We start from the raw sequence: 16,625 nt of genomic DNA, 5'->3' as shown, positions 1-16,625 counted from the left end.
TCTTGGTGTCCCAGGACATTCCTAATGGCATATTCTAAGGCAAAGTTGAAAAGGAGTGGCGATAAAGCATCTCCTTGTTTTAGACCATTCTGGATAGGAAATTTATCAGACAACTGTTTACCTACACGGACTTTACTATATGTTTCGTTTAAACACATTTTAATNTCATGGGCATTCCAAACTCTATCAGAATATTGTACAATACTTCCCTCCTAACTGAATCATAGGCTTTCTTGAAGTCTATGAATAGCTGATGTATTGTCTCATCGTACTCCCATTTTTTCTCCAAGATCTGATCTGTAGTTTATCTGTTACGTCGAAACCCACACTGATGATCCTCAATAATTTAATCTATATGTGGACTTAACCTTGAAAGAAGAATATTGGACAAAATTTTATATGAAGTTGATAGCACTGATATCCCGCGATAATTACTATAGTCTGTTTTATCATCCTTCTTGTGAATTGGTACAATAATAGACTCCTTCCACTGATCAGTCAATTTTTCCTTATGCCAAATAGAATTAATTAGCTTTTGGCGCTACAGCCCCAATTTGGGCCTAGTCCTACCTCCATGAAACTCTCCGTTTCACTTCGGTTTACTAGAGCTTACACATACGGTAGGACTCTTTGGGCGAGTGATCAGCTCGTCGCAAGGCTTCTACCTGTAGACAAACACAGAAAAACGCACACAAATATTCATGCCCTGAGTGGGATTCGAACCCACGATCTCGGTTTCCGAAGACAGTACATGCCTTAGACCTCTCGGCTACCGTGACCGGCAGCTTGTGGATCTTAGAACGTAATATTTCACCTCATGCTTGAATAAGTTCTGCCGGATTTTGATCACTACCTGGCAATTTATACCTTTTCAATTTTACAATAGCACTTTCAACCTCAAAAGGGCTAGGATCAGGTATTATTTTCGTTAAATGCCACGAAAATTTCCAAGCATGTAAATAAATCCCTTCACGACTGCTCTGCATAGGAAAGGCAGAAGGTTCCTCCACTTCGCGCCTGGTCTTTTACTGGATTTCACGGCTTTACGTCCCAGAAGCCAGAACTCTTTTACAAATGGCCTGATTGTATTGCTGGTAAGGAGATGGATTTTTTTTTGCTATCAATGTGGCACAAATTTGGGGAATTTCCGTTGTCCCCGCGACAAATCAGAATTGAGATGTCAGTTAGCAGGCAGCAAGCTGTTAATAATCATTCAAAACAGAATGCAAGGCTTGGTACAGCGATGGTAGCGTAGCAGATTGGTTCTGTTTTTTATTATGTTTACCAATTAAACAAAATTAATACATGCCCTTGCCATGACAGAATTATGGTAAATAATTATAGCAAGGAACACAGATTCTTATCAGGCTAAGTATACATCTACAGCACCTGTACAGCCTACAGCAACCTTAGAAGCGCGTGAAGTCAGTTTCTGGCAGTCGACTCTAGCCCTTGTTTCTGAACGTCAGGGAATAATCCGAGAATCTAAAGATAAGAGAAATCTTCCGGGGGACGATAATATTAAAATGGATCTTAAGGAAATACAGTGTGGCGTTTCTCAGGATAAGGTCAGTGGCGGGCTGTTGTGAACATGGTAATAATATTTGATTCCGTAAAGGAAGGGGGATTTCGGGATTGTTTCCGTTTGAGCTGCCAGTATAGGGCAACATCTGCACATTCAGTTCTGGAAACATGACGGATTGCGCCATGTTTGCGTACCGTGCCAGTGTGTGCCTCTGCAACCCTACAGACGCGAGATTGTTCCACTTGAGCGCGCGATATTGGTGGCCTGCTTGGAGAATATACTGGTCCGCAGGTTCAGCTCTTCTTGCTGTAACAGTATGGTCACTTACCCAAAAATTCTGGTTTATTTTCAGTTCTTTCTTTCTTTACATTTCTTCTATTTTCGTTTTTTTTTTTTTAAGTTTAGTTTAGTTTAGTGGGCATAGTGAAACTGAGTGAGTTCGCTTTGCACACCGGTCACTAATTGGTCTATTGTACCAGCGCCGGATGAGAGAGAGAGATGAAGTGTTTGGCAGAATGAAAATTGGCAGGGGAAACAGAAGTACTCGGAGGGAGCCTCCCCTAATGCCACTTTATTGAACAAAAGGTGCCATATGACTCGACCTGGGATCGAACCGGGGCCGACGCGGTGGGAAGCCACCGACTATGAGTGTGAGTATGAGTATGAGGGGTGAGCCATAAAATTGGCCCTCCCACTGCGACCTTCAATGATCTATTGTGCTTCCCCTTTGGATTAACCCTTTATTAACCCTACACTTCGAATGAAATGTAGGACTTTATTTATGGGGGCGTCATAAAAGTCACTTGGTTCCATGAAGAACTGACCCAGGTGGCGATATCTTAAATAAGCTATGGCCTCACAATCACATAGGATGTGTGTGGCTGATTCCTCTTTTTGTAGGCACCTTTCACAGGTTGGGTCGCCTGTCAGTCCCAGTTTGAAAAGGTGTCCCTTTAGGTGGCAGTGTCCAGTAAGTAAACCTACCACCCATCTCAGTTGATCTCTGTTTAATTTAACAGGTCCCTCGTTCTTTTGGCAAAGGGTCTTGATGTAATTCCTTTTGCCTGTTTGAATCCAGTTCTGGAATCCCAGTTTTTTTTTTTGTGTGATTTCTATCAGTCCAGTCCCTGATCGCTTTCTTGGCAGCTCCAATTGAGATGCCGCAAGCTGGTTTAGGTCCCAGGAACGGCTGTTCAGATCCTGTTCTTGCCAGCTGGTCTGCGGTTTCATTCCCTGCAATACTCTTCTTCTGAGATGCTGCAAGCTGGTTCAGGTTCCATGAACGGCTGTTCAGGTCCTGTTCTTGCCAGTTGCCCCACTAGCAATAATACCGCATGAATGTCTCTCTCACAAAAATGGTCTGAACATTGTCCGCTACAGATAGTAATCAGTAGAGTTTCTGGAAGCCCATCTGCATTTGAAGAATACTGTACGCAGGAAATTTGGCGACGTTTCAGAGGAATATAGTGCCTCGGTTTTCCGGCTCGAAACATAGGCATGTGCAGTATATAAGGGCTATGCGGATTTTGAAGTGAATTCTAGTAGGTCTTCTCCATGACTATTATTGGTATAGGCTGGGGTGTGGAGAGACCTTTCTTAATGAGAAGCTTTATAATTTGTAGTCTTCAACAGAACTTATTTCTCTAGTGATAGGCTGGACGATGGGACATATAGCGGGCACGAAGGAGGCAATAGATGCGTGCAATATTTTGATCATAAAATTTGAAGTAAAGATATTACTTTGTTTTCGTAGTAGTAGATGTAAGGATGAAATTAAAATTAAAGGATTGAACTGGTTCAAATATAATTCAGTGGTTGTTTCTTTCACAACAATTAGGAATATTCGGGTTCTACAGACGGCGGAGAATTGTTCTGAAAAGTTGAGGAATTATCATCTTCTCAAGAAGGAGCCTGCACTATGGCGTCAGTCAGTCTGTTACAGATATCTTGCTAGCACAGCTCACTGTACTCAACTTTTCAGAACAATTCTCCGCCGTCTGTAGAACCCGAATATTCCTAATTGTTGTGAAAGAAACAACCACTGAATTATATTTGAACCAGTTCAATCCTTTAATTTTAATTTCATCCTTACATCTACTACTACGAAAACAAAGTAATATCTTTACTTCAAATTTTATGATCAAAATATTGCACGCATCTATTGCCCCCTTCGTGCCCGCTATATGTCCCATCGTCCAGCCTATCACTAGCGAAATAAGTTCTGTTGAAGACTACAGATTATAAAGTTTCTCATTAAGAAAGATCTCTCCACACCCCAGCAACAAGACAATCCTATACCAATAATAGTCATGGAGACTCAGGTAGAAGAAACGGATGCTGCTCCTTCAAGTCGGGCTGACGCATAATGAGTAAGTTTGCTTCTAGAAGACTCTGTGTACGTTAGTTAGAGACAGGGACTTAGATGTGAGGGGTGCCAGCACTTTTTGTTATCACCTGTTCTCTGTTCCAGATATTTTGCGCCTGGTACATCTCCGAGAGCAGAGAATGGCGGAAGATAATATGATTGTGGGTGAAATGCAAGAGGAAATGTGTCGCGACGCAGTTTGGAAATGAAGTGACAAGCAATAGAGCTTTCTTGTCGCGCTTCTGTGCTCCTACACTTCCACTGATGACACTCGTGTAATTTTGACGCAGTCGTTCGGAATTGTATATGCTATTTTAATATGGCTAACGTTATTTCAGAATGAAGTTACGTGCTGTACCGTAAGAGTCCCACGACAGTGTTAGGGTTGTGAGTACCACTTAGTGCTGTCGATTATTCAGATCCTGTGCGGTATGGATAACTTGAAGCTATCTCGTTCGAACTCCTCGAGTTTCGGTGCAAATGACGATACATATGTCGGTTTTGTGAATGAATCTGTAGAGGAATATCTGGTTAGGATGCTGGGCCCTAAGCATCTACCACTGGCGGTGGTTCTTCCAATTACCATTATCTACGTCACCATCTTTGTCTCAGGTGTTGTCGGCAATGTGGCGGTTTGCGTGGTGATCGCACGCAACAAATCCATGCGGACGGCCACCAACTACTATCTCTTCAGCCTCGCAGTGTCCGACCTAACGCTGCTGCTCCTGGGTAAGTGTACTGAGCACTTGAACGTAACCACAACTGGAATTCTGTACTCCATCTACTGTGGGTCCGAGGGTGTGAAATTGTCTGTTACTGTCGCAGGCCTTTAGATTATGTTCTCAGCAAGCTTCCGGTATTTATATGTCGGTGGGAAGTTCAAACATATTGTCACGTGTTGGGTATATCACGCGACAAATAACTTCACACCGTTAAGGATAGTGCTTCGCCTCTACACTCACACACTTCACGCTTACTATCACTTGCAGCATCACAACTACTGCCTCCACTTCAATGCGACATCTCAACTGTCCTTGGCCGTGGCTCGATTCCAACTGTCTCGTTCGTACGTGTCTAGCAGAGTCAGAGTCAGAGTCACTTTACGACTGGCGGTTTACCGCCAACCAGTTCGTCTTGACGTCAGGCCCCTTGAGGCCCACGACCAGAGATCTTTTTTTTTTTAACTGAACTCTTGCGGTAATAATCCTTATGTAACATCCTCTCTGACGAGAAGATGGGTCTGTCTCGTATGAATACATTCGACCTTTCGTCAAGAGTATATTTCGCACATATACGTAATATATTATCGAAAACCCTTCCTTTTGCTTTACACACAAGTCCTCTGTCAGTACAGGCTTTACAGAGCAGATCATTCCTAACTTCCAGATCTTATGCTACAACTAAAACTTTGAACGGTCATAAGCTTGACCACCGCCAAGTTTAAGCCTCTTATATTTTCTGTGTCTGGCTTCACTTTGTTCTATACCACGAACATGTTCATTGTCATGATTTTGTATGACTTCTGCTTGTTGCCTGCACAATTTTGTTATATAATCGTATGCATATGGAAAGTTGAAAGCTGTGTGCAGGGTGCGGACTGGTGTGCACCTTGAAAAATTTCGGATGGTGCGCAAAACCTTGTTCTACAGGCGCTGCAATTTTAAGAGGTGGGTGTCTGCCGCTAATTCCCAGGCGGAACAAGCGTAAGTCATTACTGATCTGATCAGTGCCTTATGGAGGGATAGTTTACTGTTTGCGTTTAAACGCTCACTTTTGAATAGGGAGTAGATTCTAATAAATGTTCTGAAGGCCTTAACTTCAATCATTTCTATGTGAAGTGGGCTCTAGTATGATGTAGGTCTTTTTCGGCCATTCTCCTTGTGGGTGGTGCCCTGCAGTGGGGCTGCAATGTCATTACCGCACGGAGCAAACCCATCATAGTGTCCACAGGCACTGTGTCCGTCAGCGTTGTGGAACTCTGCAATATACGTATTTCCGAACTTTTCTATCCGTTAACATTTATCTGCTTGGCACAGGTACTTGTGTGCTTCTTTCTCTAGGCCACAACAGACAAATCCGGCCCAACATTTAGGTTTCGTTGTGTTTATCGACATTTATAGTACTTCGTGGATAGGGGATCGGCCCATAAAATTGCCCCTAAGTACACAGGACAACACAAACGGAGATAGAACTCAGAAGTACTTCTATGTCACCAGTGTGATTCGAACCCATGATCCCAGTGTTCGGCCGTTACTAGATAATGCAAACTTAGAGCTTTGCGTAAGACATCGTGGCCTTTACGTTACTGTGTATTAACACAAAGAAGCAAGATTGCACGCACGCCACTGCAAAGCGCGCAGTGCCACCATGCCTACATGATGCTGCAATGTATAGCTAATATGGAGATTAAATAGAAGAGCCTTTATCATAGTCACAGACGGACAACGGCCTAAAATGTAAGACTGAATGAAATTCTACGCTGTCAGTTGTAGGAACCATTGCAATTTCGTCACTAAACCCTTCGCTTAGCAACAAAACAGGCTACTTTATTTAATGTATTTCAGTGGCCGTTAACACAACTAAAAAAATAAGTGACATTAAAATTACTGGTATTCTGTTTTATTGTACGTACCAAATACATATTTCGATCAAAAAGATTATTATTAGGTGGTACTCTAATAACCCCGTCATTACTTCATTGTCTATCTGAAGGAGATCCATGTTTTGCTCGAGACATGTTCTAATGAAGTGTATGCTCGCGTTGACAGCAACAAAATTATCTTAAACATAATGTGGACAGTGGTACGCAAAAAAAGAGCATAATAATTGTAAATCATGCACATAGCATAAAAATTCATGAATACAAAACTGAAGAACATATGTTTCAGTAGAACAAGTCTCGAACAAAAACTGGATACATTTTAGATAGGTAGTTTAATGGCGACGGGTATAGAAGCATACGAGTACATTTATTAGTACCACCTCATGATCACTTTTTAGATCGAAACTTGTAGTGGGTATATACTAGTATACCAGACAGAACATAAACACTTTTAATATGAGTTTTCTTTTTTAGTTGTGTTGACGGCCACCGAAATACTTTAAATACAACCACAACAGGATGCAGAAAGTATAGATGACTATTTTAATTAATTTTAATTGCTTTTTAGTAATTTTCAGGTAACAAAAATTACCCGGAGATTGAACTCGGGTAATGCTTGCTACCATTCAGTCCAGAACCTTTTGTCTTCTCGTCTGCTGTCCAAAAACATAAAAATTAGAATATACAAAACTAAAATTTTGCCAGTGGTTCTGTATGGGTGTGAAACTTGGTCTCTGACATTAAAGGAGGAACATAGACTGAGGGTGTTTGAGAACAGGATGCTGAGGAGAATATTTGGACCGAAGAGAGACGAACTGACAGGAGGTTGGAGAAAACTGCATAATGAGGAGCTTCATAATTTGTACGCTTCTCCAAGTATAATTAGAACGATCAAGTTAAGGAGGATGAGGTGGGCAGGTCATGTAGCACGAATGGGTGGAAGAAGAATTAATATAGGATATTGGTGGGAAAGCCAGAAGGAAAGAGACCACTGGGAAGACCAAGGCGTAGGTGGGTGGACAATATTAAAATGGATCTTAGAGGGATAGGATGGGATGGTGTGGATTGGATAGATCTGGCTCAGGATAGGGACGAGTGGAGGGATCTTGTGAACACGGTAATGAACCTTCGGATTCCATAAAATGCTGCGAAATTCTTGAGTAGCTGCAGATTTGGCTTCTCCTCAAGAAGGGCTCAGCTCCATAAATAAGTTTTAGTAATTTATTTCAACATCTACACCTCTCAATAGTCCTATCAATATCTCTGTTGTAACAACAACTTACGTAAAATATTTCTTTAATAATGTATGTTTGCCCCTTGAAGCTGGTTGCTACTGGGGATTTTACTAACTAAAACAGTTAAGCTTTTGTGTACACTCCTGAGAACGTGGATGGCTTCCCATTTCACCTGTAAGGGACCGACACAGATGTGATCCATATGTGACCTGGTCGGGGTGGGTGAGTTTGGCGAGGTGGAACACGAAAGAATGACTTGGGTTTCACTAAGTACACATATATGTATCGAGCTAAATTGAATTCTGCAATACCAGCTGTGGAGTGTTCCCGGCTGTCCGGACCGCTCCAATACAGACAGAATGGTACAGTCTCATGTTAGTTACTATGTTCTTGGCGATTGGTTTCGAAATACCGGCTAGATAAACCGTCAAGTTAGTTCTCTGGTTAGTTGTGATTGATAGAACTTAAAGCTCCAAGTATATTCTGGGCTTCAACGCCGTATAGTTTGGTAGGAGCTCACCAACATTTCGGATCAACGTGTCGCCTCCATTTTGGGATCGAAGTCGCTTCTTGCTTTGCTTACTCTCCGGCTCTGAGTTACGTGATTTTCTCCATACTCGTGTTACTTCTACCTTACCGCCATCTTTGAGCCGATTGTCAAGGTAATGTGGGACCCTTAACGTCTCACAACCCTATGGGCCTTCACGGCCTGTTACAGGGATAGCTTTACTTATTTATGTGTTACTTCTGTCATGTCTTATTCCTATTTGTCCCGTCGTCTACAAACGTTATCCTTGTCAAGCAAAGATGCGGAAGCGATGTTCATGTACTCGCGACGTGCAGACGCATGCGGGAGCGTGTCTGGTGTGACAGGAACACGAGGTGACAGAGAAGCAGCAGTGAAACAGTACACTTAATTTGGAGAGCCCACTGGGCTCTTTAGTTCACAGGGTCCTGACGATAAATCCGGTATATAAAACAGCCCAGTGACGTGAACGAAAATTTTAATACATTTTTAATTAGGTGCCATTGAATTGATGCTTTTCATTTCCGCAATACGTGCAATTCTCTCACTTCCACCGTCACCCTGTAATCGCTCTTCAGCCTGTCCCATTCCCTGCCGTTAAAATGGAAAGCTTCCCTTGTGTCCCCGATCATTATAATACGGAAGTCGCTTTCAAAGCCGCTATTCATGACGGATGTTTCAAAATCCGTCTCAGTAAAGAGATGCACAATCGAGGCCGAACTATCAAAATAAAACGACGCTACTAACGTTACCAATTAAACATTTAAAAATTCTGTATTTTGAAAGTGCCTCGATTTTCCCATTATTAGCAGATTTAATGCTTAAGTCAAACCAATATACGCCGAAGGTTAAACGGGAAGTCCTAACTTTTCCAACCCGAAACTTTTTTCAATCGCTCTTCCAGCCCATTCAGAGCCCTGGCCTCTTATTCAGTTCCGTAATCATTTTTCACAAACGGGGTGACTCCTTTGACGAGTGATCAGCGCGTCGCAAGGCCTTTACCTAAACACAGGACAAGATAAACACAGAATAAACACATACACACATCAAACATTCATGCCTTAAGTTGGATTCGAACCCACGATCCCAGCGTCCGAGCGAGCGAAGGCAGTTTATGCCTTAGACCGCGCGGCTACTGTGACCGGCTCCAACCCGCGACTATGCAATGAAAACAAACGGGACCGCCAACGGCCCGTGACAATAATAGAAGAACCATTGGGAGCAGTTTTTTCAATGCCATTCGTACCAAGACTGTTCAGCGAGAGCCATAAGGCCACTTGGTTAGACCCATGTGGAGGCGGGGTCGAATACCTCGACCGTAGCCCTGAGAGTCGTAGGAGGCGACGAAAAGGGAACCCAGTGCCTGGGGGCTATAGGTGGGCCACCCTGTTCCTGAAGGATATGAATAGCTGGACCTAGCCCTCTAGGTTTGGGATATCTCGAATCTGAGACAATAAAATGTTGTCCTGAGTCCCGCGGGACTCGGACCTGAGAATTACTTTGATAGCGAGGACCAGCAGCAATTCTAAACGACAGACCGATACTCTCGTCAAAGAGGATGTTATATAAGGACTATGACCACAAGTGTTCAGTTGAAAAAAAATTGGTCGTTACTCTCGAGGGGCTTGGCGTCAAGACGAAGTGATTGGCGGCAACCCGCTAGTCGTAAGGTAACTTTGATTTTGACAGTTAGTTTGTTGAAATTCGACAGGTGGAAGAATTAGTTAGGTGTGAGGAAGTCGTCAGCGGTTAAGGCTGTAAACACGCATTGTTGGGAGCCGTAACATAGCAACGGATAGGAAAGGCAACCTAAGCACATTTAGTTTTTGCCGTAGTTAGAAGTCGAAGCAGTGAATTAGCGACATCGCTATCATTGCTTTGCTGTTAAGGTTTATAAGAGTTCGGCAAATTCAATTACCAATTCAAACCCTTGTGTAGTCACTAACACTATACAAGATACTGTATTTCGCTTATCCACAACAGAGTATTATCAATACTCAGAAAATGTACACAGTGCTCTGTCACAGAAGACTAGCCGCTAGTTCGTGATCTACAAAAAACTGGCCTTTATGCGACGTGTTAACGCTTGGCAGTTCGTTGCTTTCATAGTCAGAAATGACGTGGTATCAGAGATTTTCTCACCGATAAATTGCTCCTTTATACACGTAGAAAGATCCGAAGTTTTCACGACGGTGAAGTTTCATGTCATGAATGTTGGCTTAACATCGTGTATTCTAGTAGGTGGACTACCTTTTTGCAGGAATATACAGTACCACTGAAACATCATGTTTGATTATCCTATCATTTGTAAGTCAAAATTCTAAATATACCGCGAAGAGATATTTATGACCCAGAAAACTAACGTGTGGTGTCGCATCATAAGAAACGTGAGCGATTTCGAAAGCAGGGCAATAAAATTGTGTGGCGCTGGAGGAAGTCATGCTGGTCCTATCGAGGGAAATATATGAACGTCACGTTGGTGGTACGTGAAAACAAAGAAGCAGGGTAGTTAGTTAAGTTGTCGTACCTGGCTAATGAAAATATTTGGATCGAAGAGAAATGAAGTTACGGGAGACTGGAGAAAACTACATAATGAACAGCTTCGTTACTTTCTTTTTTTCCTTGGCACTACAGCCCCAGTGGGCCTAGACCTACCTCCATGAACTTCTCTGTTCACTTCGTAACTTTTACGCTTCACCAAATATAATTAGAGTGATGAAGTCAAGGAGGACCAGATGGGCAGGGCGTGTAGCACGAATGGGTGAGAAGAGCAATGCGTATAGGATATTGGTGGGAAAACCGGAAGGAAAGAGTCCACTAGGAAGACTAAGGAGTGGGTGGGTGGACAGTATTAAAATGGATCTTAGAGAGATCAGGTGGGATGGTATGGACTGGATCGATCTGGCTCAGGATATGGTCCGGTGGAGGGCTCTTGTGAACACGGTGATGAACCTTCGGGTTCCATAAAATGTTGGGAAGTTCTTGAGTAGCTGCACAATTGGCGGCTTCTGAAGAAGGGCTCGGCTTCATGAGTGAGTGACTTGACTTATGGAATATGCAGGCCATAAACAGCGCTGAACGTAATTATGAATTATTGCTGAATTTCATAATTTGTCTCTTTTTGGAAATGAAGGCAATGTAGTTAACAAAACACGAGGGTTTTAATAGCGTAATTAATTGCAACATTGATTAGCAGGCTTGCATAGCGGTAACGCTGTATACTCATATGCAGAAAGTGTTCAGTTTGACTCATAACCGGGACATCGTCTGTACATGCTGAGATGTTTTATTGTATTTTTCGGTAATTCCCAGCATATGTCAGTGCAGTGCTTCAATTAGGCTATGACAGCGTCCTTTCAAATCCTTTCCAATTAATCACTTTTTAGTACAGACACAAAATTTTAGCAAAGAATTTATTTCCAAATTCTTCTCATACATACAGGTACTTATAACTACCTAAATCTCTGGTAATAAAACACTGAATTCGGATAATAACAAGCAGTTCCCTGCATGACTGAAGAAACATAATTTAATGTTGCATAGAACTCCAAAAGCCTATTATTCTGTTGCAAGTAACTGAATAATAGTTCAAAAAGCCTATTTTTCTCCTGCACATAACACAAAAAACCTAATTTCCTGTTGTATAGAAACATACGAGACTATTTTTAACATAACTCAGAAAGCCTACTTTCCTGTTGTACACAAATCATAAACCTACATTCTTCTTCTACTGAAATCAGAAATCCTATTTGTTGCTTAGAATTACAAAATCCTACTTCAGTATTGCACAGACTTACAGCTCTACAACTCTTGCGTTGCTAATGTCTTATTCACGTAATATACATTTGTAGTTCAACAATGCAGTGCAATTGAAGATAGTTAGGTTTCTGGGCCAATGTGCATCGAATCCTACTCGCGTTAGGATTTTATTTTTGTTGTTGTCTTTGCTGTTGCCTTACTTTTAGGCCTTAAGCATGTTGTGCAATTGTTGTCATAGTTATTTTTTAGAAGGACGTATTTTGTAACTACAGATTCCATTTGCGTTAAACTTGTGGCGTGTAACCTGGACCCTTGTGATATTTGTAATTGCTGAGTTAGCCAAAAAACACAAGCGGACACTGATACATACACGTATGCACGCAAACACACACAATCATATAAACACGCAAAGTAACACGATTAAACACATGTGCATAGGATGATGCTCTTTCAAGGCAACTTCTTTCCCTTTGAGAAACCTAGAAAAAAATGAATTAACAGATATGCAGTTAGCCATGTCACGTGTCGTTATATCGAATTCCTGAGAGCGAGAGATATGAATTCCTGGAACGTAGAAACTCACAGCTGTTACAGGTCAAAATTATTCCTCCCACAAGAAAGTGACTACCCGTCATGGGTTACTGAGGGGAAATTAATCACGCCGTACACCAATAGAGTGCAGGATCCTAACTGTGACCAGTGCCAGTTGTCTCTTGTTTGATTTCCCCATAGGAATATTACTCGTATTTCAGAGAATTTCCTAACGATAAAGCCACAATCCCAGGGAACTCTAACTGATTCTAATGCATAATGAAATGCAAAGGGGAGGAAAAGTGACCAGCCATTTTGAATACTGTACAACAACAGACGATCGGTACGAACTGTTAGCTCTCATTTCTACCACAGGAGTTCAGCACAAGAAGAATAAGACGTAAAAACGTAAGAGAGTGATACAAACCCGCAGTGTTCATTGTGAGGTATCAGTGCGTCATGGTTAATTAAAACTACATCTAATACAATTTAAAAACCAGTACTGATCCTTTCAGTTGAAGTACCCGAGTATATTAATGTTTGAAATTGAAAACACTGAATTTTATTTAATTGCATTTCTCGAATAATATTAACTAAAATATTTTCTTTTGTGTCCTTGGGAGTTCAATTAAGTCCTATGAGATATTTTTTTGTGTCGTACGTTGAATCTTTCACTCCCATCTGAGAAGTTCACTAGGTGTCATTTTGTAGTCGTGGAAGTTACGGATTTTGTCTATTTTGGATTTCAAGAATCTTAAGAAACAAAGTCACAAAATAACAAACTCCGTAGTTTTAGTCCGCAAGCGAACTATACCGACCGAGCAACCGCTGCTTGTCGGCGAAGTTAGTGTCAACTTTTGCGAATAGAGGGTGTCGCGTGGTCAGAGCAACGGATCCCCACGGCTGTTAATCTCGGTTTTCTAGATCGGAGCCGCTATTTACTTGAAATAGCTCCTCAATTATCCTCACGAGGCTTAGCGGACCCCGTTCCAGACCCACTACTTCTCAGAAAATTCTGGTAGTGCCGGGAATCGATCCCGGACATCTGTATCTGTAGCCAGGAACTCTGACCACTAGACCTCAGAGGCGGTCGGAGGGGGTCCTATCACAAAGAAATGCTTTTGACGTTGTTCTACGTTCCATAACTTCTAAACGAAAAAAGTAAGAGAACATTGGCAGAGGCAACGTCTAGGTACAATGCTATAGCGTTATAACGTTCCTAATAACGGAGAGACTTGTTGGTGACCCATTCAACTTCACATTTCAAGAAATTACTAGGTCAGCTGAATTAGAATTTTAAACACTAATATCTCCCATGGTGCCATAAGACAACCAGATGCTGAATGTAAACAGCCGGGGTGGTCAAAACAAAACGGAAGTATACAAAGTCACTTCCCTAATTCAGCAGGGATAGCTTGGGCAGTGCAGCGACTGGACGGCAGGGGACTTTCTCTTCGCTATCGCATCCATGCGGAGCCTGGGGTCCGTCCTGTACATGTGTACAAAGTAAGGATCGGAAAGCCGACCGCTTACCTCCGTCTCTCCTTCCACCGTGAAGCAGCGTCTCATAGGGTGGGCATTGAGCACGCGGACCGCTCTGCCCCACCTGTCCGTGTATCTATGCGATCTAGTACCAGCGCCCAAGCCGTTCGGCAGGTTTTCTTTATATTCCCTGGGAACTTCTGTTTTCAGCCGTACAGATCCATACTGGATTCTAGTACACGTGAAGTCGAAACAAGCGGGGGGGTTTCATTTAGACTTGTCCCACAAACCGTTTCCTAGATTTTGTTGAAATTCGTTATGGAAAACTCCCATTGAAAGTTGTTGGACCGTTCAGATATTCAGCCGTATTGATCTGTAATAAAGCCTGGACTCTATAAGATCATAACTGGGCGTTTCCATAGATCCTACCGGGTTTCCATATGGGACATTGTCCCACATTTGTTTCTCATTGTTCCCGCTGTAACCGGAGTAAGGAACTTGTGACGGCTTCTTGACAGCGAAGGAGCTGCGTACGCCATCAGCGGTTTGCAAGACGCGGGTCCTAATTGCTTGTACTCCATTGTCATGGGGTCTACTATCTGAGTTCCTATATTCAGAATACTCCCACGAACTACTCTATGACTCAAAATAATCGTATCAGGAATTCACACTCTCGAGTACAGGGCCTATGTAAGATAGAGCCCGCTTCCGGACAGTAGTCAGGGACTGTTTAATCCGGTCTGCACATAAATTCCTCACAATCGTGGGTTCGAATCCCACTGAGGGCACGGATATTTGGTGTGTGTATGCTTTTATTCTGTGTTTGTGTTGTCCTATGTTTAGGTAGCGGCCTTGCGACAGGCTGACCACTCGTCCAAGGAGTCCTACCGTCTGTGAAAAATGATTACGGAACTGAACAAGAGGCCTGGGTCCTGAATGGGCTGGAAGAGTCATTGAAAAAAAACGAGGTTGTCAGGCGGTAGTCATAAAGAGTTCTGTCTTCTGGAATGTAACGCCATGCAGTGCATTCAGAGTCAACCAACGCTGCTCAGGAACAGGTCGCCTCCATCTTCATGGCTAAAGAGTAAGCCAAGTAAGAAGCCAGCATAAAGCAAGTAACAAGCAGCGCTTGGAAGATGGAGGCGACATTTTTGTCTGAAACGATAATTGATTTTCAATAGACTGCACAATATTTTATTCCAGAATATAGAACGCTTCGGTCTTTATATTAACTTTACATCTATGCTTAAGTCTCCCAAACGGTTTATTCCATTCCATTTTTAGACTAAAATTTTGTTATGTGTTTCTCATATGCCAATGTGTGTTACGTGTCCCTCCCATTTCGTCATCCTTGGTTTGATTATTGTAATGCGAAGAGTGAAAGGTATGAAACAAGTAATTATGTTATCTTCTTCTTCCTGTTAGTTCATTCATCTTGCGTCAGAATGTTCTCTTCAGCGGTTTGTTCTGAAACAGCCCGCAAAGAACACCAATACAACTAAACCAACAAGTACGCTTATGTATTTAGTGGTTCACTTGTACCTTTCTATAATTAGCTTATTTGTATAATGTTATGTGATAAACGACAGATAGAGAACATCTACATCTATTTGCATTTTCCTGTGTTGTCATTTACTTCATAATTTCTCCATTTCGACAAGTTTGCAGTACGTTCCTCCCACTTCTTTATTTCCTTCTTTCTACGAAAGAGGGTAGTAGTGAGACCCTGTCGCTGTGCGGTAGGGTTGATTCAGTCACCACTTTCCTTTCATTTAAATTTTTAGCCTAAGGTTATGTTTGTGTTCGCGTATGGTGCTGGACCGCAGTATAGTCCTCTTTCTTTAAGGGTGAGTTAACCCTCTTACATTGTACTATTACATGTAATGTGATTTCTTCATTGTAAGTTTTGAGAAGATAATTGTAGGCAGATCTTTGCTCCCCAACGAATTGGGTTCAATTGTCCATAAGTTGACTGACTTCATATTTTGTTTGTTTCTTGTTCTTTATTATGTTTTGGTGTTTTACACATCATTCTCGCCGTAGTTATTATGTGTTTAGGCCCATTTCAGAAAGTACAGTACTTCGTATACTTAAAATAGGAGGACGAAACCAAAATGTTGACTAAAACAAACACAGGGAAAAACCAACCAAACAGCACCAAAACGTCACCGTCGAAAATAAACTCCTACCCCAATAAAAACGAGACTGCTAATTCTAGTTTTACGAAATTCGAAACTCAGTCTTAACCTAATTTTAAAAACTTCAAATAATATTTATCGGCAGTTTAGTGGCTAGGCAGCTTACAGTGTACCAACTTACGATACACAACAACTGTACGTGATGATAACTTTTATTTTTTTTTGGAACTTATTTATTAACAATCAGAATTACGTACATTCTATAGGTTAATGGTTTCGCTAAGGACTATTACATGTCATGCGAGGAAAATGTCCATCGACATTACCTCTTCAGAAATTGATTTGTTTTATATCAGGTCATTTGTCCATTTCCTTTTTAATCTTCTATTGTTGGTTGGCTCCCTGAGTGGTTGCAATAGTTCGTTCTCGTGGGTTTCTATTTTTCTCATATGTTGGCGGCTT

General features: G+C 41.9%; 1 protein-coding gene across 1 annotated transcript in view; it reads left to right on the top strand.

Moving 5' to 3' along the window:
• Positions 1–16,625, top strand: part of LOC111865908 (neuropeptides capa receptor) — a 121,893-nt gene that overhangs the window by 10,394 nt on the left and 94,874 nt on the right. Inside the window, exon 2 of the mRNA XM_023854346.2 lies at positions 3,996–4,619. Within this exon, the coding sequence (XP_023710114.1) occupies positions 4,322–4,619 (298 nt within the window). The 5' untranslated portion in view covers positions 3,996–4,321. The remainder of the gene's footprint in view (positions 1–3,995; positions 4,620–16,625) is intronic.

This window comes from Cryptotermes secundus, unplaced genomic scaffold (assembly GCF_002891405.2).
Source record: "Cryptotermes secundus unplaced genomic scaffold, Csec_1.0 scaffold1826, whole genome shotgun sequence".
NCBI lineage: Eukaryota > Metazoa > Arthropoda > Insecta > Blattodea > Kalotermitidae > Cryptotermes > Cryptotermes secundus.
The sequence above is the reverse complement of the archived record's forward strand: the minus strand, read 5'-3'. Positions and strand labels throughout refer to the sequence as shown.